At 54.3% G+C, this 22,996-nt stretch overlaps 1 protein-coding gene across 3 annotated transcripts in view; it reads left to right on the top strand.

The window, feature by feature from the left end:
- The first annotated feature begins 461 nt into the window (after positions 1 to 461).
- The window catches only part of ARAP3 (ArfGAP with RhoGAP domain, ankyrin repeat and PH domain 3), a 28,998-nt gene continuing 6,463 nt past the window's right edge, over positions 462 to 22,996 (top strand). Inside the window, exons 1-32 of one of the 3 annotated variants that reach the window (XM_029215810.1) lie at positions 462 to 618; positions 2,293 to 2,804; positions 2,916 to 2,977; positions 3,083 to 3,194; positions 6,982 to 7,182; positions 7,328 to 7,397; positions 7,669 to 7,789; positions 7,879 to 8,063; positions 8,144 to 8,250; positions 8,482 to 8,681; positions 8,780 to 8,865; positions 9,026 to 9,208; positions 9,294 to 9,429; positions 10,045 to 10,161; positions 10,613 to 10,760; positions 10,868 to 10,970; positions 12,817 to 13,036; positions 13,712 to 13,775; positions 14,022 to 14,185; positions 16,560 to 16,772; positions 17,043 to 17,148; positions 18,235 to 18,382; positions 18,709 to 18,777; positions 19,461 to 19,535; positions 19,633 to 19,747; positions 21,333 to 21,461; positions 21,541 to 21,674; positions 21,912 to 21,994; positions 22,090 to 22,125; positions 22,261 to 22,324; positions 22,425 to 22,562; positions 22,765 to 22,803. In XM_029215810.1, coding sequence (XP_029071643.1) covers positions 2,512 to 2,804; positions 2,916 to 2,977; positions 3,083 to 3,194; positions 6,982 to 7,182; positions 7,328 to 7,397; positions 7,669 to 7,789; positions 7,879 to 8,063; positions 8,144 to 8,250; positions 8,482 to 8,681; positions 8,780 to 8,865; positions 9,026 to 9,208; positions 9,294 to 9,429; positions 10,045 to 10,161; positions 10,613 to 10,760; positions 10,868 to 10,970; positions 12,817 to 13,036; positions 13,712 to 13,775; positions 14,022 to 14,185; positions 16,560 to 16,772; positions 17,043 to 17,148; positions 18,235 to 18,382; positions 18,709 to 18,777; positions 19,461 to 19,535; positions 19,633 to 19,747; positions 21,333 to 21,461; positions 21,541 to 21,674; positions 21,912 to 21,994; positions 22,090 to 22,125; positions 22,261 to 22,324; positions 22,425 to 22,562; positions 22,765 to 22,803 — 3,921 coding nt within the window. In that variant the 5' untranslated portion in view covers positions 462 to 618; positions 2,293 to 2,511. Of the gene's footprint in view, positions 619 to 2,260; positions 2,805 to 2,915; positions 2,978 to 3,082; positions 3,195 to 6,981; positions 7,183 to 7,327; positions 7,398 to 7,668; positions 7,790 to 7,878; positions 8,064 to 8,143; positions 8,251 to 8,481; positions 8,682 to 8,779; positions 8,866 to 9,025; positions 9,209 to 9,293; positions 9,430 to 10,044; positions 10,162 to 10,612; positions 10,761 to 10,867; positions 10,971 to 12,816; positions 13,037 to 13,711; positions 13,776 to 14,021; positions 14,186 to 16,559; positions 16,773 to 17,042; positions 17,149 to 18,234; positions 18,383 to 18,708; positions 18,778 to 19,460; positions 19,536 to 19,632; positions 19,748 to 21,332; positions 21,462 to 21,540; positions 21,675 to 21,911; positions 21,995 to 22,089; positions 22,126 to 22,260; positions 22,325 to 22,424; positions 22,563 to 22,764; positions 22,804 to 22,996 lie in introns of all 3 variants that reach the window. The other 2 variants (XM_029215808.1, XM_029215809.1) reach the window with 2 other exon arrangements.

Below are 22,996 nucleotides of genomic sequence, written 5' to 3'. Positions count from 1 at the left end.
CCTCCTCTGGGCCTCTGCCTCTTTCCCCCAGGTCATACGGCTGGGCTCCTGAAGGTTCGCCAGCTTGGAAGGCTGTGGATATCCGTGACTTGTGGATATCAGCTTCTGTTCCCTCATTAACTGGGTACCAGAATCCAGCCACCCTGCGGGGCGTGGGAGAGATGCCCTGGGGACTTAAGGCCCTATTCTTTTCCCTCCCCTTTCGGCCGGACGGGGAGGGAACAGCGGAGGGAATGCAAAGCTGTCCTCCGCAGCACTCTCCTTCTCTCTCTGGTTCTACCCCTGTCCCCATCTCCGTCTGGTCTCTGCCTTTTTGTCCTGCTCTCTAAGGCTGTCTCGGCCTCCAACCCTGTTCCGGTCCCCCCCTTTCTTGGCCCCTAAAGGGGCTGAGCTTGCCAGGCTGCGAGATAAGCGCAGCGGTTGGGTAAGGAGCCCAAACCTTTTGGAGGCCGCCGCTTGCACAAGGAGTGGCCGGGGCCCCGCCGAGGGAACCGACGAGCGGGGCGGGGCTGGGCCCCGTCGGGGGAGGGCTGAGGGGAGGCGGGGCCGGCGCGGCAGGACCCGGAGCCTACGGCAGCGCGTCGGGCACCTGGGAGCCGACTGCAGCCGCTTAGTGAGGTGAGGACCCCCGCACCCCCGGGCCCCTGCCTCCCAGACTCCTCCCCATCACCTCCTCGAGAGCGTTCGTGGGATCCCCGGCCCGCTCCGCGCCGGGGGCCCTCCCCTCTCCCCCTCCCCGCCGCGACCGCCCCTCCCTCGGGTTGCCGGTCTCTGCCCCCTCCCTCCTTGCCCCCTCCCTCGTCGTAGCCGGAGCTGCTCCGCGCGGCCTGGCCCCCCCCCCCCCCCCGCACTCCTGCCCCGCGCACCTCCTAGTTCCCAGTCCCATGCCCTCGAGTCGGGCCTGAGTCACCGGGAAACTGGACTCTGAGTCAGGGCGGGAGGCGCAGCACCCCGGCCCTAGCTTGGGGAGGGGCTCGGACACAGAGAGGCAGAGAGGCCAGAGCTGATGCTGGGGCGAGAGGGAGTCCTGGCCGGGACCCCGCAGGAGAGAAACTGGGAGAGAGCCGTCAGGGCAGAGGCAGAGACAGAAACCTAGAGCCAGTTTCATGTGGCCAGAGACACAGATGAAACCGAAGATCTAGTTAAAATTGGAGACGGAGTCAGGGAGAGGCTTAATGACAGAGAGCAAAACAAGGAGAGGGACCAAGATGGATTTAGAGGTAGAGATGGAGATGGAGATGGAGTGGGGTAGGGACAGGGACAGGGTAGAGATAAAACTCAGGGAGACAGAATCCAAGGTAGGTCTAGGCAGTAGAGCAGGGTCAGGGTCAGGCTGGTGGAATGGGACAGAGCCTCAGAGACCTGAGTCCAAAGGCATGAGCAGGGCGAAGGAGGACTTGGAGAAAGCAGAGGTAGGGGGATGTCATTTCACATTGTGAGTTCCTGCAGGGTGGGTGCTCCTGTTTGCACACACGTATGTGAGAAGATGCTGCAGAGTGAAGACCCTGGTGTACCCCTGGTCCCTAATCTCTCTGACTCAGTTCTCTGCCCCATCCTCACTCCCCAAGTGGCCTCTGCTCAGATGTCGGTACTGCTTAGAGCTCTCTGGGCAGCCTGACCAAGGGAGGCAGGATGTGGGGGCAGCCAGAGCCGGAGGGAAAGGAAGGAAGTCTGAGCAGAGACAATAGGTGGAAGGGGAGGGGGAACTGGGAACGTCCAGGATTAGGATGGCCCGAGCCTGTACCTCAGCTCTGGAAACCAGCGGGAGTGGGATCTGCATCTCCCCTGTCCTCTTGTGCCACAGCTGCCCTATCCCCACGCTGTGCCACAGCAGGATTAGGGCGCATCGTGGGCCCTTCCTCCCCACCATCCCCCCTTCACCCTGCAGGGGCAGGGTTCCGGCCTCTTGTCCCAGACTTACTTAGTTGAACGTGCAGTAATGCAGAGGCAGAGCTTTGACCTGGACACAGGGTGGGCAGGAGCTAAGGGACCAGCACTGCCATCGATAAGCCAACTTGCTGTGAGCCCTGGGAAAGCCTCTTCCCCTCCCTGGGCCTCAGTTTCCTCATCTGCAAATGAAGGGGTTCACCTGCAATGAGAAAGCATGTTCTGGGGTGGCTCTGCCCCCGGATTACAGGCCTCTGGTCATTCTTCTTTGGAGGAAGACTGGAGTCTGGTACCCCTGTCCAGGCCTCAGACTTTGGCACAGGGAGGGGGAATCTCAGCCTGAGCCCTCCCTTCACCCTGCCCCTCCCCCCAGCAATGGCCTGAGCCCCCATGGCTGCCCCTCAGGACCTGGACATCGCTGTGTGGCTGGCCACGGTGCACCTGGAGCAGTATGCAGACGTGTTCCGGCGGCATGGCCTGGCTACAGCGGGTGCAGCCCGGGGCCTGGGCCACGAGGACCTGAGGCAATTGGGCATCAACGCCACAGGGCATCGGAAACGCATTCTGCGCCTGCTGCAGGCGGGCACGGCAGAGGGCTCCCCGGATCCCCAACTGGAAAGTGCCATGGAGCCATCGCCCAGCCCAGTCCCCCAAGCGCAGCTCCCCAAGCCTGTGCCTAAGCCCAGGACGGTATTTGGTGGGCTCAGTGGCCCCACCACCACCCAGAGGCCTGGGTTGAGTCCAGCTCTCTGGAGACCAGAAGCATCCAAGAGCCCAGAGGCCAGCCCGAGGTCCCCTCCTGTCCCTCAGAGGTCCTCCTCTGAGCAGCCTTCAGCCTTGAATACTGTGGAGATGATGCCCAATGCCATCTACTTCGGCTTGGACTTAAGAGGCGGGGCACAGACAGCTCAGGACATGTGAGTGGAGTTGGCTCCCTGGGGATCCCATGCTGGGGGCAGGGAGGAACAGGGCATGAGGACTTGTCCTTCCTTCTCTTTCCTTTAATGACACTAGACCTTTCTCCTAAGGGCCCCAGACAGCTCCCAGACAACTGCCCCCACTCCTGCCCTCAGGCCCACAACGGGCACAGGTAGGTGGGTTATCATGGGTTGGGGGAAGAGGGGCAGTGCCCTTCAGGACGTCAGACACTCTCACCTGACCTCTTCCCTGTCTCCCCTTTTTTTCCTCCTGCCAGTGCACATCATGGACCCTGGTTGCCTGTACTATGGTGTCCAGCCTGTGGGGGTCCCAGGGGTCCCTGACAGAAGAGAAGGCAGAGTTATCTGTCAGGAAAGGGCTGAACACAGGTGAGTGGTCCATAGCATGATGATGGCAGGAAGAGGGGCAGCTTGAGGAGCGGTTGAGCTGGTGGTGGCCGTGTTTCCCGTTATTTGTCAAATGTGCATTGAGTGTCCACTGTGTGCCAGCCGGGCTCTTGAGGTACAGGATGAATATGACAGACCCAGTGCCCCATTAGGGAGCTTGTGACTCAGTGGGGACAGACAGGAAATAAAACAGGTAAACAAAGAAATGGATGTATGATTTAAAATAGGGAGAAGTGCCTTTCATTCCTTCATTTAACTATCTTTATTGAGCACCTACTGAATGCCGGATATCGTTGTAGATACTTGGGATAGATCAGAAATCCCTGCCCTTGTGGGGAGATAGTTAATTAACAACAGATATAATAAATGAGCTACACCATACGTTAAAAGGTGATAAGTGCCATGGAAAAAATCGAACCGGGTAAGAGGGCTGGGATGGAGTGAGGGGGGAGTGGACTGCAGTTTTTCATTAAGAGTTGCCATTATTAAGAGGATGACATTCAAGCCAAAACTTGAAGGAGGGGACGGAGTTAGCCCTCTTCTAGGAGAAGAGTGTTGCAGGCAGGAAGAGTGGCCAGAATAGAGGCTTTAAAGAGGCCAGTTGCCCACAGGGATCCAGGAGTGATGACAGGGTCGGCCGGGCTGGGGCAGAGTGGGGCAGGGTGGGAAGAGTTGGGGGAGACGCTGCCATCAGAGCTGTAAAAGGAGCCAGATGGGTAGGACCTTGTAGGGACTTGCTTTTACTCTAAGTGAAATGGGAAGGCAGCCACCGGAAGGTTTTTTGTTTTTTTTTGTTTTTTTCTACGGTACGCGGGCCTCTCACTGTTGTGGCCTCTCCTGTTGTGGAGCACAGGCTCCGGACGCGCAGGCTCAGCGGCCATGGCTCACGGGCCCAGCCGCTCCGCGGCATGTGGGATCTTCCCGGACCTGGGCACGAACCCGTGTCCCCTGCATCGGCAGGTGGACTCTCAACCACTGCGCCACCAGGGAAGCCCTGGAAGGGTTTTGACTTACATTTTAAGAATCCCTCTGGTTGCTGTGTTGGGCATGGTCTGTAGGGGGCAAAAGCAGAAGCAGAGAGACTAGTTAGGAGGTTCTTGCAGTGATCTAGGTGAGACATCTCAGGCTAGCGTGATGGGAGTGGAGATGGTGAGAAGTGGTTGGTTTGGGTTGTATTTTGAAGGCGAACCGTTCTGGTAAATTGAGGTGTGAGAGAAAAGAGCAGTCAAGAAAGACAGAACCAGGGGTTCTGGTCTGAGCCTGTACTGTCCGTTGTGGTGGCCAGTAAACAAGTGTGGTTGCTGAACGCATGAAACGGGGCTAGTCTGGTGTGAGCTGTGCTGTAACTATGAAACAACCACATTTCAAAGATTTAGTTCCACAGCACTGTTCTGAGCAACTGGAAGTCCCTCGAGTTGCCATGGTCAGAGATGGGGAAGACTGGGCATAAAGCAGAGGTAGGTGGGGGGCAGATTAGGCGTTCGGTTTTAGATGTGTTGAATTTGAGGTGTGTACTATACACCCAAGAAGAGGTGGCAAATAGGCCACTGGATGTACGAGTCTGGAGTTTGGGGACGAGGCCCGAGCTGCAGATCCAGATTTGTGAGTTGTCAGCATTTGGATGGGTATATGTAGCTGTGACTGAGTGTTGATAGAGCAGAGAGCCAAGCACACTCCAGTATCAAGAGGTTTGGGAGAAGAAGAACGATCAGCAAAACAGGCTGAAAAGAAATGGTTAGTGAAGCAGAGGGAAAAGCAGGAGAAGTTGATGCCGCAGGAGCTAAGTGAAGAAAATGTACAAGGAGGAGGGAGAGGTCAGCTATGTCAGATGCTGCTGAGAGGTTGGGTGAGTTGAGGGCTGAGAATTGACCTCTGGAACTGGTAACATGGAGGTCGCTCGGGACCTTGACAAGTGCTGAGGATGAAAGCTGGGTCAGAGTGGGCTCAAGAGAGAACGGAAGGAGAGGAGTTGCAAATGTGAAGACAACATTTTTTGAGGAGTTTTTCTGCAAAGCAGAGCAGAGAGTTGGAGTGGTTACTGAGAGTAGAAGTGGAGTCAAGAAGGGGGTTTTTATAGCATAGAATGCTACGTATGTTCATAGGTGAATAGGGATGACCTGGTAGAGAGGGAGAACTAGCTGATGTAGGGGAGAGAAAAGAGAGAAAGTCTGGAGCGATGTCGTTGTGTAGGTGAGGGGACTAGGATCAAGTGCTCAGAGGACGGACCGGCTTTAGACAGGGCTATTTATTCCAGTACCAGGAGGAAGGCAGTGTGTGTGTGAAATGGGGCAGATGAGGCGCTGGGAGTCTGCGGGGATTCTCGTCTGATGGCTTCAGTTTCTCAGTGAAGTAGGAAACAAATGGGGTAGAGGTTCTCAACCTCAGCTGCACTACATCCTGGGGAACTTTTTTTTTTTTTTTTTTTTTACCGGTATACGGGCATCTCACTGTTGTGGTCTCTCCCATTGCGGAGCACAGGCTCCGGACGCGCAGGTTCAGCGGCCATGGCTCACGGGCCCAGCCGCTCTGCGGCATGTGGGACCTTCCCGGACCGGGGCGTGAACCCGTGTCCCCTGCATCGGCAGGCGGACTCTCAACCACTGCGCCACCAGGGAAGCCCCCTGGGGAACTTTTAAAACAACAGATGCCTGGGCCTCATTCCCACAGACTCAAATTTAAGTGCCTGGTATGGGGCTCATATACAGGTATTTTTAAGTTTCCTGGGTGATTCTGTGCAGCTGAGGTAAGGAACCACTGGAAAGTGCTAGAGAATAAAAGAGGACTTTCTGAGAAGGAACACTTGAAGGATGAGAAGAAGCAGCCCAGGGAAGCATGCTCTAGGCAGAGGGAACACCATGTGCAAAGGCTCCGAACTGGGGAAGAGAATGTGGCTGGACTGTAGTAAGCCAACGTGAGCGTGATACAGGGTGAGGTCAGGGGAGTTGCCACGGGTCTCACTGTACAGAGTCTTGCAGCCCCTGGTAAGGAATTTCAATTTATCCTAAGTGCAAATGGGAAGTCATTGTAGAGGTTCATGCTGGTGAGTGAAATGCTCTCATTTGCATTGTTAAAAGAGCACTCTGGTGTCAGTGGGAGAACGGATGTTTGGTGGGAGGGTGCGAGTGGAAGCAGGTGACCAGTTAGGCGATTCCCTTCACCTCGGTGAGAACTGATGGAAGCGTGGTCCCCAGAGAGAAAGGCAAGAACTTTCTGGAGCAAGAACCAGTCAGGCTTATTGATGAGATATGGGCAACTGTGGCAGAAAGCCATCTACTCAGCCCTTCCCCAAATTTTCTGCCAAGTAATCCTAATGGCAGAGGCGAAGGACTGAAATTTTTTGTTTGTTTGTTTTGGTTGGTTTTTTTTTTTTTTTTTTTTGCGGTACGTGGGCCTCTCACTGCTGTGGCCTCTCCCGTTGCAGAGCACAGGCTCCGGATGCGCAGGCTCAGCGGCCATGGCCCACGGGCCCAGCCGCTCCGCGGCATGTGGGATCTTCCCGGACCGGGGCACGAACCCGTGTCCCCTGCATCGGCAGGCGGACTCTCAACCGCTGCGCCACCAAGGAAGCCCAGACTGAAAGTTTTCAAATGCAAAGTCCAAGTGTGCTCGGGGAAGAAGCTCCATGCTAGTGTTTTGGGTTCTCAACCTCCCTGTTCCCCTGTTTGAAAAGCAGATCCAGTACCTGCCAGGCATTCCACTAGGCGCTGAGGGTGGGGCTGTCCAGGGAACTGGGTCTAATGTGTGTCCCTCTCTGTCTTGGCTCCCACAGGCTCAGCAGGCAGGATCTGGAGGCACGAGAGGACGCTGGCTATGCCAGCCTTGAGCTGCCGGGGGATTCCACCCTCTCACTGCCCGCCCTGGACGCGGAGACCAACGATGACCTCATTTCACCCTATGCCAGCTTCTCCTCCACGGCAGACCGCCCCACGCCCCTGCTCAGTGGCTGGCTAGACAAGCTCTCCCCTCAGGGGTGGGGCTGCTGGGAATGGCAGGGGAGGGGGGCGTGGGAGGCTGCGTGGTGGTGGTGGAGGTCAGGCCCCAAGTGCTCCCAGCTCCTAGGACGCCCCGGGATGCAGCTTCCATCACTTACTGATCTCGGCCCCTGCCTTCCCCAGAAACTACGTCTTCCAGAGGCGCTTTGTGCAGTTCAATGGGAGGAGTCTGATGTACTTTGGCAGCGATAAGGTGGGTCCGGGAGACGCTACATGGGGCCTGGGGAAAGGGAGAGGGAGAGGGAGGGCTAAGGGAGGCTCAGGATTGGAAGGCCAGTCCCCCCCTGGTGGGGGAGGCACGTACCGCATGACTGGTGTCAGCATCTAAAGGAGCTAGGTTAGCAGCTGTACCCCACTGCTTGCGGAATGAGTGCTGATCTCATTAAAAGTTGGCACTGGCCCCCCCGGGGTCAGCGCACGTGGCTGAGTTCCTGTCCCCATGGGCCAATGGTCTGTCCCTCCAGGACCCCTTCCCCAAGGGTGTGATCCCTCTGACAGCCATCGAGATGACCCGCAGCAGCAAGGACAACAAGTTCCAGGTCGTCACCGGCCAGAGGGTGTTCGTGTTCCGCACAGAGAGCGAGGGTGAGGGCCAGGGCCTCCCGGGCCAGGGCAGGGCTGGGGAGGCCAGGTGAGCACACAGCCGGCTGACCCTCTTCCCTGTCCCCCGCCAGCTCAGCGGGATACGTGGTGCTCCACGGTGCAATCCTGCTTGAAGGAGCAGCGCCTCCTGGGCCACCCCCGGCCCCCGCAGCCACCCCGACCCCTTCGCACGGGCATGCTGGAGCTGCGTGGGCACAAGGCCAAGGTGTTTGCTGCGTTGAGCCCCGGAGAGCTGGCCCTGTACAAGAGTGAGCAGGTGAGGAGGGCCGGGCTGGGGCCGAGGGGCCTGACCTATAGCCCATTCTGGCCTCATTGTGCCTGCCCCGACCCTGCCAGGCCTTCTCTCTGGGCATCGGGATCTGCTTCATTGAACTGCAAGGCTGCAGTGTCCGGGAGACCAAGAGTCGCAGCTTCGACCTGCTCACACCGCATCGCTGCTTCAGGTGGGGCCCAGACTGGCAGGAGGCAAGGCTCGGGGAGAGACGTTGGTGGAGGCACAGGGGTGCAGAGGACCCGGGACCTCCTCAGTAGGATTCAGTGGGCGTGCACTGACAGGAGGCCAGTGAACAGGGTCAAGGATGTCAGGAAGGTCTGGGCTGGCCCACATGTGGCCAGGGGGATGGAACAGGTCGGGGGGTGTGTCCATGCCCACGGACTGGCTGTCCACCCCTCAGCTTCACAGCCGAGTCTGGGGGGGCTCGGCAGAGCTGGGCGGCCGCTCTGCAGGAAGCAGTAACCGAGACCCTGTCTGACTACGAGGTGGCTGAGAAGATCTGGTCCAATCGGGCAAACCGGCACTGTGCGGACTGTGAGGCTTCCCGCCCGGACTGGGCCGCTGTCAACCTGGGGGTGGTCATCTGCAAGCAGTGCGCAGGTGAGGGCTGGAGCCTGTAGCTGAAATGGGGCGAAGGAGAGAGTTGGGGGCAGGAGGGCTCAGGGTGCCCCTGCCACATGCCCTTCACACCCTAACAGGTCAGCACCGGGCCCTGGGTTCTGGGATCTCCAAGGTGCAGAGCCTGAAGCTGGACACAAGTGTCTGGAGTAATGAGATAGTGCAGGTGAGGAGTCTGAAGAGGAGGAAAGTTTGTGTGGGGGGCCGGGGTTGCGGATGGAAGGAGAGCATGCAGAAGAGGCCTTGGGTCCTGCTTGGGGCAGGATTGGAATGTCTGGGGACTCTTGAGTTCCTGTCACTTGCCTCTGCCCCTTGTCATCCTACAGTTGTTCATTGTCCTGGGAAATGATCGTGCCAACCGCTTCTGGGCAGGAGCGCTACCCCCAGGTGAAGGGCTGCATCCAGATACCACCCCTGGCCCTCGGGGAGAGTTCATCTCCCGGAAGTACCGGCTAGGTCTCTTCCGGAAACCCCACCCTCAGTATCCAGATCATAGCCAGCTTCTCCAGGTAGGAGGGAGGGCCGGGGCTGATGGGGAGCGGGGAAAGCAGTCTCTGAGTTGAAATGCCTAAACTTGCAGTGTTCTCCCTGTAGGCACTGTGTACAGCTGTGGCGGGACCCAACCTGCTAAAGAACATGACCCAGCTCCTCTGCGTCGAGGCTTTTGAGGGAGAGGAGCCCTGGTCCCCTCCAGCCCTCGATGGCAGCTTCCCTGGTCTCCTGCCCGCAGGTAATCCCCACAAATGCCTCCTCTCTCTCCCTGCAAGAACTCCCAGCCCCGATCTGAGCCTTGGTTCTTCCGGGGGGTGGGGGGAGGGGCAAATACCTCTCACCCAGCCCATCACAATGGTCCAGCCTGGGCAGTTTCCCAACCCTCCAGGTCCTCCAGGTCCTATTTCTTGATGTTATGAAATGACCACTGTCTGGAATGGATCTGGAGGTTTGAGGTGTTACTGCTGGCCGACCCCTGATGGGATCAACCAGTAGGCCGGGTCCCACCTCCCCAGGGGTAGTCTGATCATAGAAATGGTCATGTTATAGAGGCTGGTCTCAAGTAGTCGTGCCAAACGGGCCAAGACACTTACAGGATGGCCCATGCTCTGAGGCCTCCACCCAGAGCTGACTTGTGGTGGGGACAGACAGTGGGCAACGCCTGGCTTAGAAGCCTCGTCACTCCCTGCCACGCTCTTTTCTAATCTAGGTGGCGAAACGTCCCTGGGCTCTACTTGGCCATGCTGCCAGTGGAGTTGGGTCCCACTGTCTTGCTTGATTCAATCCCTTCCCAAGGAGGTCAGGCCGTCCCATTACACTGGCTTGACCTGACCACTTCTCCTTCCCCTTGCAGACCCCTCCCCTGGCGTGTACAATGAGGTGGTGGTGCCTGCCACTTACAGCAGCTTCCTGTACTGTGGTCCCATTAGCAACAAAGCTGGACCGCCACCCCCTCGCAGGGGCCGAGATGGTGAGAAGGGAGGGCAGAAATCCTCTGGGATGCGAGGAGGTGGGCAGAAACCAGGATGGGCACGGGTGTTCCATAGAGGGACAGGGAGGAGAGGACGGGGATGGGACATGCCTTGGAGTGGGCTGGGTGCCGGGAGTCAGAGAGGGACCATGGCAGGTGGCAGCATTGGGTGATGGTTGAGAGGCTGTGCTTTGAAGTCAGACTGTGGAGGTCAAATCCCAACTCTGCTACTTTCTACCCATGTGACTTGGGCAAGCTGCTGAAATTCTGAGCCTCAGTTTCTCCTTCTGCAAAACAGGAGTGAATGTAAAACCCACCTCGTAGAGCCGTGAAGATTACATGAGATCATACACAGGCAGAGGGCTTGGCATAGGATAAATATCTGGTAAATGGGAATTCTGACAGTGGGGACAGAGGTCAGCCACCTGCTGACCATCAGTTTCCTTCTTAGCTCCCCCCCGACTGTGGTGCGTGCTGGGTGCGGCTCTGGAAATGTTTGTGTCAGAAAGCAGCCCTGAACCCCTCAACCTCATCCAGCCCCAGGATGTCGTATGTCTGGGTGTGAACCCCCCACCCACTGACCCAGGTGACCTCGACAGGTAACACCCGCCATGTTCCCTGAACTCCCCTTTTCCCTTCCTGAGCCTGAGCCTGCCAACCCCCTCACTCACCCCCATTCTCCGCCCGGACCTCATCTTCTCTCCAGGTTCCCCTTTTCCTTTGAGCTCGTCCTCACTGGGGGGAGGATCCAGCATTTTGGCACAGATGGAGCTGACAGTCTGGAGGCCTGGACCAGCGCTGTGGGCAAGGTGAGATAGCCGAGACCCCCTCCCTGACAGCTCATGGTTTCCGTGTCCCCACCTGCCCCCATCCTGTCCTCTCTTATTCCTACAGCCACTCCTACCCCTTCCACTAACAGCTAAGGTTGACTGAGCGCTTATTCTGTACCAGGCCCTGTGTTAAACGCTGCCCACTCAATGTCTCAGTTAAATTTCACAACAACCCTCAGAGGTAAGGATTATTAATACTTCACACCTAAAGAACTCAGAGGTTACGAAGTCACGTGGTCAAGGTCACAGAGCTAGGAGACAGCAGAGCACAGGACGAAAATCAGGCCTCTGTCTCCAAAGCTCATGGGCCAAACCTCACTGTGCTGGGCCTCTTCCCACAGAGAGGCTGCCTCTGACTCCCACTCCCTTCCCCCAACTCTCAGATCTCCAAGTCCACAGGCAAAGCTGCCTTCATCTGTTCCACCTTCTCCATTCCCAGGCAAGCCACTGTCTCTCCACCCTGCATCCCCTCTGTGGCATTAAAAGTTCAGGCGCGAGAGTCAGATATCCTGGGACTTGAGTCCTCCAACTCTCACATGTGAGCTCTTCCATGTGAGTAGAGTGGTGTAAAAGACCCCACCCCCTAGTGTTGAGGATTAAGTGACACACGAGGCCTACGCTGCCCGGCACGCAGCAAGCCCTCCGCCTGTGGGTGTTGAAGTAGTAATGGCAATGATGATGACAATCGCTCCCATCCTTAAACAGCTTTTCCCCCAGCCCTGCTCCACCTTCAACTCACCATCCTGGCGCCCTCCTGACAACTCCTTAGAAAGTTGTGTGCTCTGGCAGCCTGCAGTTCCTCCTTAACCCCTTGTGGCTGCCCCCCTCTGCCATACTCTTCTGAGCTGCTACCCTGCAGGTGGCTGGTGACCTGCCCTTGGTAAAGTCCAAGGGCCTCCTTCTGGCCTCACCAGGTAGTCTCTGCACCTCACACTCCTCTGTGGGAAATACTCCCCTGCTTTGGCTTCTGACCCCACTCTCCTGGTTTGCCTGTAACTCCTCACACCAAGAAGTTATCTCCGTATCCTCTAAGGGCTTTGTCATGGCCCTCCCAGCCAGGTCCGAGTCTCTTCGTATTATCTACTCTCCAAAAATCTAGCCCATCCTTTAAGGCAGTGCTACCCCAAGTGTGGTCTGTTAACCCATCCTGGCCCAGGGACTCTGTTATGGCCCATGACAGCTTAAGTACAGGGCTTGAGTCCGCATTTAGAGTCTTTCATAGCAATTTGACAGAGAGATTTTATGTGTGCAATCTAATTTTAAAAATTGGGGGCTTATTTTGTAATTCTTCTCATTTCATTTTTCTAGTAATTCATTTTGTTGCTTTTTAATGAAAGTGTTGGTTAGTGACAGATTGGAACATTTTTTTAAAACTCCCTGTTCCTTCACCACAAGTAGCTTGAGAAGCACTGCTTTGAGGTTCACCTCGAATAGTCCTTTCTCCATGAAGCCTCTGCCCGGCCCCAAGAGGGTGGGACTTCCCGGGGCCTCGTGACTCTTCGGTTACAGCATGTAGCTACCCATTCTGTCTTCCCCTACATCCCAATTAAGGGCATAAGGCTGCCTGCCACACAGGGATCTTCTCTGGGTTGGCTGGAGCAAATCAAATTGAATTGCATTTCTTTCTTGTTTTTGTCCATCCATCTCCTGTCTCCTTCACCGGTCTTTCCTTCATTCTCTCCCCATCCCTTTCATTCCTCTGTTTCCTTGGCTTTCTCTCCATGTTTTTCTCTGCCTTTCCCTATCCCTCTCACTCTTACTTCTCTCCCCCACTCCTTGTCTCTTTCCCTATTTTCCTCTCTCCCCTTGTCCTCCTGCCTCACAGTGGTTCTCCCCACTGAGCTGTCACCAGCTGCTGGGCCCTGGGCTGCTGCGGCTGGGCCGCCTGTGGCTGCGGTCCCCTTCCCATACTGCCCTGGCCCCTGGCCTCTGGCTCTCTGGGTTCGGACTTCTTCGTGGAGATCACCTCTTCCTGTGCCCAGCATCGGGCCCGGGCCCCCCAGCCCCCGAGGACATGGTTCATCTGCGCCGGCTACAGGAGATCAGTGAGCAGGGCTGGGGGCAGGGATGAAGGGTGGCTATGGGGAGTTAGGGTGGGTAGTGGACCTTCATCTATTTGGGGGTCCCTATGGGAGACAGCAGGAATAGTGGATTCAGGCACAAGTTCTGGAGTCAAATTGCCCAGATTTAGACCCCCACCTCCATCACTTACTGGCTGTGTGACCTTGGACAAGTTACTTAACCTCTCTGTGCTTTAGTTGCCTCATCTTCACAACAGGCACAATATTAGGGTTGTAATGAGTTTCAGATAAGGCAATGCATGTAAAACACTTATCACAGAGCCTGTCAGGAAGCATCTTGTAGGTATTCTATAAATGTTATTGTTATTACCATTATTTGGAGTTGCTTGCTTGTTGGGAACTGGGAGAAGGGACTGGGAATTCTCATTTCCTCTTAAAAGAGGAACAGTGTAGGATAGTGTTTTGAGGTTTTGGAGACAAACTTGAGTTCTATTTTATAGCAGGTAATCTGAGGCAAGTTACTTAACCTCTCTGAGCTTATGTGTAAAATGGGGATAACAATATGTAACTCACAGGATTTATTGCAGTATTGTTTGTAAGGCTCCTAGCATGGAACCTACATACCTTAAATGCTTAATAAATGTTAGTCACTATGATGAAGACGACAATGATGATAATGTCCAATGATTCTCCTCCCAGGTGTGGTCTCAGCCACTGACACCCCAGACAAGAAAGAGCATTTGGTTCTGGTGGAGACAGGAAGGTAAGTCTTGCCACTACCCTTGACTCTGGGCCCCCCTTTCTAGAGCACAGCTCACACCCTCCACCCTGGCCTGCTGGACCACTGCCCACTTCCTCAAAGTCACTTCCCTAGTTCAGGGTCCCTGTCTGGGTTGGGTGTTGTTGCCCCCTGCTGGTGTCTCTGGGAAGTCTGGTCCTTGTGCTCCTGGGCCTCTTAGTCGGAGGACTCCTCTGGAGCTGGCTCTGACTCAGGTCTCTTGGGTCTCAGGACACTGTATCTGCAGGCAGAGGGCCGGCTAGACTTCTCAGCATGGAACGCGGCCATTGCCGGGGCAGCCGGCGGGGGAGGCACAGGGCTGCAGGAGCAGCAGATGAGCCGGGGTGACATCCCCATCATTGTGGATGCCTGCATCAGTTTTGTCACTCAGCATGGTGAGTGGGTACTGGCTGACACCGAGTGGGGGATGGGGAACATGGGCGCAGCGGGGGGGGGGGCAGGTATTTGCCCTGTGTGTGTGTGATTTGCCTTCAAAAGCTTTGCCTCCAGAGACTGCAGCCTGACAGCAACGACTGTATGACCCTTGGCAAGCTGCTTTGCTTTTGTGAGCCTCAGTTCCCTCATCTTTAAAATGGGGCTACTAACAGTGTCATCTTCCAAGATAGTTGTGATAGTGAGATAACACATGTAAAGCATTTAGCGCAGGACCTGGCAGGTAGTGAAGTGTTCCAAGGCAGCTGTTACTGGGGCGTGGGCATGGAATGAGGGTGGCACTGAGTTGCGACTGGAGATGCAGAGCCATGGAGAACAAAGAGGGGGCAGCTACAAGGCAAGAGCCATGCTGTGCAGCAAAATCCTTGGGGCTCTGAGCAGAATTATTCTGTGTGGGAGGTTTTCCAGCCATAAAGGATCAGCTATGCAAGGGGTTCCCAGAATTCTTTGTGAGTTTTTGGCCTCCGTTTTATTTTCTTTCCCAAGTAAGGACTAAGTTGAATCTTTTTTCCCCGCAAACCCTCTTTAGAAGGCTGGGCTCTTGAGAAGGAAAATTCACAGAAAGCTAAGGAGGACAGTCAAGGGGAAAAAGGCACATCCATGCACCGACAAGTAGTTGTGCTTACTACACGGACAAGGGATAGTCAGTGGCTAAAGACATTCTCCACGCCTTGGCAGTAGCCTCGTGCACTGACTTCCCCCACTCACTAGACCCCTATCCCCTTCCCAGCCTCCCTCGTGTTCATAAGAGGATTGAAGTAGGAGCCCAGTGAAAAAGCCCTGGGGAAAATGTGGGTGTTCTTCCCTGCTCCTCCACAGTTCCCGCACTGCCACTCTTCGTTCAACAAATGTTTATTGAGCTGCTCCCCTGTGCCAGACACGGGGGATATGGCAGTGAACGAGGAAGGTTATATGAAGCTCAGAGACTGGTGGGAGAGATGGGTAATAATTAAGAAAACAAATACAGTCAGTTCTCGTGATTCACAGTACTTATATTCTATAAAGTCACTGAAAGGACTGGATCAATGAATGCTGAACCGTTGCCCCAGTGGAAATACAGGGTTAGGTTCCTGGGAAACTCTGGTCATATTTTCATTAATTGATCAATATGTAACTTTGTTTTATGTGTGTTTCTGTTTAAAGACACTTTATTTTTATGCTTCCATTTTTTTTCCTCTTTTTTTTAAAGTGAAGTATAGTTAATTCATAATGTTGAATGTGTTAGTTTCAAATATATGGCAAAGTGATTCAGTTTTATATATATATATATATATATATATATATTCTTTTCCATTATAGTTATTATAAGATATTGAGTATAGTTCCAAGCTTTCATCTTTAAAAAAAATTTTTTTATTGAAGTATAATATTAGATAAATTACAAGGGTACAATATAGTGATTCACGATTTTTGAAGTTTATAGTCCGTTTATAGTTATTCTAAAATATTTGCTGTCTTCCCTGTGTTGTACAATATATTCTTATAGCTCATTTTATACCAAATAGTTTGTACCTCTTACTCCCCTACCCCTATACTGCCCCTCCCCCATTCCTTCTCATCACTGGTAACCACTAGTTTGTTCTCTGTATCTGTGAGTCTGCTTTAAAGATACTTTATTTAATATAAATTGTTGATTCGTTAATTTTGACCTCACAGCCAGCAATACTCAGCAACTCATGCCTGAACAAAGTTTATCTGACACATGTATTTTCTCAACAAGGCACATCACAGCCTTCTTGTGCTTAGGAACACTAGACAGCACTTCAGCACTACACTTGGGGGCTAGTTTAAACAGTGAAATCCCCCCCAAAAAAGAAGCACAAGATGCAAAAAATGTGACTTTAACTATACCACAAAATGATACTTGTTTACCATATGAGGCCTTAGCTAGAAACATGTCCATCAGGCAACTCAACATTTTCTCCACTTGGGCATGTTCACAAGTGACTGCAAAGTGCCACAAGTGTTGATTCGGGAGCTCCAAATAAACTTTAGCAAGTAGATGAATTCATAAGTATAGAACCTGTGAATAAGGAGGCCTGAGTGTAATGAGATTTCAGAGTGCTATTTAAAGATCAAAGTGGGGGAGGGGAGAAAGAGAGAGCGTGAAGGGTGCTGCTGTGTGATTAGGCAAGGACCTTCCGATGATGAGGGCTGGAGCAGGGACCCGAGAAGCAAGACCACAGAGGCCGATTTCTTCCTCTCTGACCCTCCTACCTCCAATAGCCACATACCATGAGGGGTGACAGACAGGATGGTGGGTGGGTGGTGGCAGGTCTTTGGGCAGCGGTGAGCTGAGATGATGGCCGTTCTCAGGGCTCCGGCTGGAGGGCGTATACCGGAAAGGGGGCGCCCGCGCCCGCAGCCTGCGGCTCCTGGCTGAGTTTCGGCGGGATGCCCGGTCAGTGAAGCTCCGACCAGGGGAGCACTTTGTGGAGGATGTCACTGACACGCTCAAACGCTTCTTTCGAGAGCTTGATGACCCTGTGACCTCTGCTCGGTTGCTGCCTCGCTGGAGGGAGGCTGCCGGTAGGTGCTCCCAAGATCCCTAAGAACTCCTCACCGACAACCAAGACCCAACCAGGAACTCCACCCACCCCACCAGAATCCCTGAGCCTCCCCTGTGGGATTGGGCGGCCGCCCTCCCCAATACTCCCCCACTGGAAGATCACCCAGGGACTCAGCTCAAGGCAAGGTGGGAAGGGGGCAGAAACACATCCATCCTGGGTTTGTTTCTCTAAAAATCCCTCTACTCTTCCTTCCCTGACCCTCTCCAACCCTTCCCCATCCCATCCCCAGAGCTGCCCCAGAAGAACCAGCGCCTGGAGAAATACAAAGAAGTGATTGGCTGCCTGCCACGGGTCAACCGCCGCACGCTGGCCACCCTCATTGGGCATCTCTATCGGTCAGTACAGCCAGACCCCCTGCAGGCTTCCTCCCTGACCCTTCATCACCTCTGTCCAACCCCCTGGTTTACATTCACATATTCATCCCACAGATAATTGTTAAGTGAAGGTATCACAACATAAAGGCTCACAGCGTGGACTTTGGAGTCAGACAGACCTAGGCCTTAATCCAGCTCCACTGTTCTAGCGCATGACTTTAATTTTTTATTTATTTTGGCCACGCTGCGCGGCCTGCGGGATTTTAGTTCCCCAACCAGGGACTGAACCCGGGCCCTTGGCGGTGAAAGCTCAGAGTCCTAACCACTGGACTGCCAGGAAATTCCCTAGCGTGTGGCTTTAGAGAAGTTATTTGCTGTCTCTGAGCCTCGGTTTCCTCATTTGTAACAGGAAGATGGTATAAGGAATAGTATCCACCTCATAGGTTATACGAGATTTAAATGAGATGATCCTTGTAAGCTTCTTACTACAGCACCTGGCATGTATGTAGTAAGCGTTCAGAAATGGTGAGCAATCAGTATTATTTTGTTTTATTTATTATTCTCTGCCAGGCAAAGATTAGATGTTGCAGACACAAAGAAGAATAAGATGCACACCTACCTTTACCAGTCTACTGGGGAGACAGAGTTTTAAGTGACTCCGGGGTGAGCCTCAGCTCTGCTGTCCTGATTACACTATATCACAGGGACTGGACAACTATGGCCTGTGGGCCAGATCCAGCCCATTACTTGCTTTTGTAAATAAAGTTTTGTACATAAAATATAAAGTCATGCCCATTCATTTATATATTTTCAATGGTTCCTTTCACCCTACACAGCAGACTGTATAGCCTGAAAGCCTAAAATAGTTACTCTCCGTCCCCTTACATAAAAAGTTTGCTGACCCCTATTTATAAGTCTGTCTCTCCCCTAGACTGGGAGCTCTTAGAGCCAGGGTTTTGTCTAACTCACTGCCATATCTCAAGCGCTTAGCTCAGGGCCTGGCATACAGTAGAGACTCAATAACCTTTTGCTGAATGAAGGGAGGGGTCGATGAACGAGTGAGCGGAAGCTCACTGCATTCCTCATGACCCTCACACCCCTCTGCAGGGTGCAAAAGTGTGCGGCTCTAAACCAGATGTGCACGCGGAACCTGGCCCTGCTATTTGCACCCAGCGTGTTCCAGACGGACGGGCGGGGGGAGCATGAGGTGCGGGTGCTGCAGGAACTCATTGACGGCTACATCTCTGTGTTTGATGTAAGCTTTCCCAACCCCTGACCTACAGTCCCTCTTCCTGGACTCTGGATCCTGCTCACCCTAACAAAGGCCCAGCCTAGCCCTCTGAAGGTCTTCCGCATCAGGGACCACCTCCCAGAGCCCTGGGCCCCAATCTCCTGCAACTATGCTCCTAACATGCTTGCCCCACTGGTTCTTAGCTCTTCTGGCCTCTAACCCTCTCCTACAGGTGCTCCGGTCTTGCACATCTCTCCCTGCTTCCCTCCTTTCCCGGCAGCCCGCCACCCCCCCCCCCCCAATGCACACACAGACACACACACACCTTCACCCTTTTGGCTCTTCCACAGATCGACCCTGACCAGGTAGCTCAGATTGACTTGGAGGTCAGTCTTATCACCACTTGGAAGGATGTGCAGGTAACTTGTCCTGACCCTAGACTCCCGAGTGGGCCAGGAGGGGACATCAGGACAGGAAGGTGACCTTCTGCTTCTGGACACTGGCCCTCAGTTCTTTGGGACACAGGAAACCCAAGGAGAGGAGTGCTTTGGGGAGGGGGTTTGGTTTAGGAATTGCTCCATTTATTCCACCATGAGGATTCTTTACAAAAGGGTGGCAGGAGCACTTCAGTTTCGTGTGTAAGAGATCCAAGGAAGGGTTAGCTAAGTTAGACAAATAGGTGAGAAGAATAACAAATACAGTAGCAAACAGCTGAGGACTAATTATATTCCAAGCACCTGTACTCTCACTTTAGCATCACCCAACTCCAGGAGGTAGGTAGTCCCATTTTTTCAAGGAAACTGAGGTTTGGAGGGTCACTTACTCAAGGTTGTACTGTAGCAAGTGGCAGAGTTGGAACCCAGACAGTCTGACTCCAAACCTGTCTTCCCAAGCACAACTGCACTGCCTTGGGAAGCTCTGTACACAGTTCTGCCATGCCTGGAGTTTTTTCTCTTTGAAGGACCTGAGCGATGTTTGGAGTGAGGGTTGGGAGGAGGCTTCTGTGGGGCGGGGAAGCACTCATGAGGCAACCTGAGGAGTCCTCTGACCTTGATTCTTTGCACCGTCTGGGTCCTCCTGATTTCTTTACCCCTCCTCTCAGCTGTCCCAGGCTGGAGACCTCATCATGGAGGTTTTTATAGAGCAGCAGCTCCCAGACAACTGTGTCACCCTGAAGGTCAGTCCTGAGGGGACAGGAGGGGAGATGAGAGGATGGTGGGGGACGGGGCAATGGCCTGACCGGCACGGGTCCTCTGCTCTTGCCCTGACCCCAGGTGTCCCCGACACTGACTGCCGAGGAGCTGACTAACCAGGTACTGGAGATTCGGGGGACGGCAGCCGGGATGGACTTGTGGGTGACGTTTGAGATTCGAGAGCGTGGGGAGCTTGGTGAGTATGACCGTGCATGTGCGCGTGCACATGTGGTGCGGGGTGAAAGTCACCAAGACTTATGTGTTACCAGATATGCAGTTGTCCACTTGCTCTTTCTCAGTACTCTCTGTTCTCTTGGCTTTCGTGGACCCCACAGAACCTAGGTTTCCCTTCCACCTCAAAGGAGGCTTCTCTTTCTCCTTTGCCCAGACTCCAAATGCTGGAGGGACCCAGGGCTCAGTCCTCAACCCTCTTCCTTTCTCTGTCTACATTTTTTCCTTGGATGAGCTCATCCATTCCCATGGCTCTAAATGCCGTTAATAAGCCGGCCCCCAAACGTTTATGTGTGACCCAGACCTCTCCTCTGAGCTCCGGACTCACATATCCAGCTGGCTACTTGACACATCCACTTGTACATCTTATAGCATCCACATTTAAAACGTCTAAGACCAGGACTTCCCTGGCAGTCCAGTGGTTAAGACTCCATACCTCCACTGGAGGGGCTGCGGGTTCGATCCCTGGTTGGGGAACTGAGATCCCACAAGCCGCGTGGCACAGCCAAAAAAAAATGAAAAAAAAAAAAAAGTCTAAGACCAAACTCAGTTCCCAGTCCCCTCCCCTAACAAAATGCCCAAGCCATTTCCTAGTTTCCCTAACTTGGTCAGTGCACCAGCATTCACCCAGTTATCAAGGACAGACACTTGGGAGTCTTCTGGGACTCCTTCCTTTCCTTCATCTTCATACACAATGGGCAACTAGCCCTCTTGAGTCATTTCGAATCTATCACCTCTCCATCTCCATCGTTACCACCAACCTAGTTGAAATCACCATGATCTTTCTGCTTCCCAGCATTAACCACTAAAATGTACAGCCCGGGAAAGGGCATAGCTGGCCAATGTTCCCTTCTCGCCCCCCAACAATCCATTTTCTGCGCAGCAGTCAATGAGCATTTCAAGCATAAATCATCATGCTATTCGCTTGGTTAAACCCTTCCAATGGCTTCCCATTGAACTTAAAATAAAATTCAAACCCCTTATTGTAGCCCACAAGACCCTGAATGTCTGGCCCTCGCTTGTTTCTCAGACCTCGTCTCACATAACGTATTCTCTTTGATTGAGCCACACTGACTGTTTAGTTCCTCAAGCACATCACTCTAACTCAGGCCCTTTGGTGTTGCATTTTGTCACACCTGGAGTCTTCTTCCCCCGATCTCAGCGTGGCTTGTTCTTCCCAGTCCCTTCAAATGCCTCCTCTGAAAGGCTTTGCCTGGTCACCCTGTCTCAGTAGCTGCCCTGTTACTGTCTCTCAGCTTCTTATTGCTTCTTTCAGAATAATGGTTTGTCTTTAGTTACCTCATTTACTTATCTGTTATTCTCTGCTCCCTCGCCAGGCTGTGGGCTTTGTGAAGGCAGGCCGTGTGTTTCATGCTCCCCACTGTATCCCCAGGGCAGCCCAGCACCTGGCACAGTCAGTGCTAAATAATGTCTGTGGCTGGATGGTGGAATGGACGAATGAATGAATGAGTGACTGGTGGGCGAGGAGGGGGGCGCTCCAGGCTGTGGATCGATATCTGGTTGATACCTACCCTCATCTTGCCCCTTAGAGCGACCACTGCACCCCAAGGAAAGGGTCCTAGAGCAGGCCTTACAATGGTGCCAGCTCCCAGAGCCCTGCTCGGCCTCCCTGCTCTTGAGAAAAGTCTCCCAGGCCCATGCCGGCTGCCTCTTCACAGGTGAGCCTCCTGCTTCAGCCCAGCACCTCCCAGGCCTCTTTCAGGGACCCTCCACCTAGCCCTGCCCATCTGTGCCCAGGTATCCGCCGTGAGAGCCCACGGGTGGGCCTGTTGCGGTGTCGGGAAGAACCGCCCCGCCTGCTGGGAAACCGCTTCCAGGAGAGATTCTTTCTGCTGCGTGGCCGCTGCCTCCTGCTGCTCAAGGAGAAGAAGGTGGGCCCTAGGCGAGCAGGGAGGGATGCTGGGTGGCCGTGTGGGAGGAGCCCTGATGGCACTGACCCTGTCACTCCACAGCCCATGTTCTCATCAATCTCATTGCTTCCCTGGCCCTTTGACTTCTGTGACCCTTTGACCTCACACAACCCCAGTGCTTCCATGACTTCTTGACCTCCTTAACCACGATCCTTCTCTCTCCTCTCTCAACCTCACTGACTGCCTTCGCGTTGTCAGAGCTCTAAACCAGAACGGGAGTGGCCTTTGGAAGGTGCCAAGGTCTACCTGGGAATCCGCAAGAAGTTCAAGCCTCCCACCCCGTGAGTTTTTTCCCCAGTCCACACTTCTAGAGCCTTCCTGCTGCCACCCTGCTGGCCTTTCCGATCACCCATCACTGTTCTCCTTTGCCTCTCAGGTGGGGCTTCACGTTGATCCTGGAGAAGATGCACCTGTGAGTACCTCCCAGCCTGGCTTCTCCTGTGGCCCAGTCAGGCTCCCTGTCCTCTACCTTCTCGCTTTTTCTATCTTCCATCCCTCTAGCTGTGACCCCTTCCCCTCCTGCTGATTCCCCTCTGATCACCCCCAGCTACCTGTCCTGCACAGACGAGGATGAGATGTGGGACTGGGCCACCAGCATCCTCAAAGCTCAGGTGAGGGGAAGGAGAGAGCTGAGGGGTAGGTCTGTGGACTCAGCACTGATCCTCAGCACCTCCCATGCCCACCAGTGCCATCCCCTCACCCTCTCTCCAGCATGATGACCAGCAGCCAGTGGTCTTACGACGCCGTTCCTCCTCTGACCTCGCCCGTCAGAAGTTTGGCACCATGCCTTTGCTGCCCATCCGTGGGGATGACAGTGGGGCCACCCTCCTCTCTGCCAATCAGACCCTGGTGAGGTCCCCCTAGCCTGCCCCAACCCCTCCGGGTCCCTGCTCACGCCCTTGCCACACTGCAGAAAGGAGTGGCGTGCCTGCCAGCCTGGTGCCCCCTCTGCCTTCTCTATGCCCCAATCTCTACACCTGCCTCCTGTTGCCAGGCCTCACTGTGTCTCTGTGTCTCTCCCTCCCTGCCTCCCCACCCCACCTGTGCCCAGCGGCGACTTCACAACCGGAGGACCCTGTCCATGTTCTTTGTGAGTACTGTGCCTGCTCCAGCTGTGTGTCTGTCAACCCTGTGTCCCTGTGTTCCTCTGTGCTGCCTGAGCCGGTGTGCTCTCTGTATTTGTCCTGATGCAGCCCATCATTGAGAGTGTGTGTGTGTGTGTGAGAGAGAGAGAGGGAGAGAGAGAGAGGGAGAGAGAGAGAGAGAGAGAGAGAGAGAGAGAG

The sequence above is a fragment of the Monodon monoceros genome, unplaced genomic scaffold (assembly GCF_005190385.1).
Source record: "Monodon monoceros isolate NGI ecotype Baffin Bay Population unplaced genomic scaffold, NGI_Narwhal_1 Super_Scaffold_12, whole genome shotgun sequence".
Lineage (NCBI taxonomy): Eukaryota > Metazoa > Chordata > Mammalia > Artiodactyla > Monodontidae > Monodon > Monodon monoceros.
This window is presented reverse-complemented; position numbering and strand designations above follow the sequence as displayed.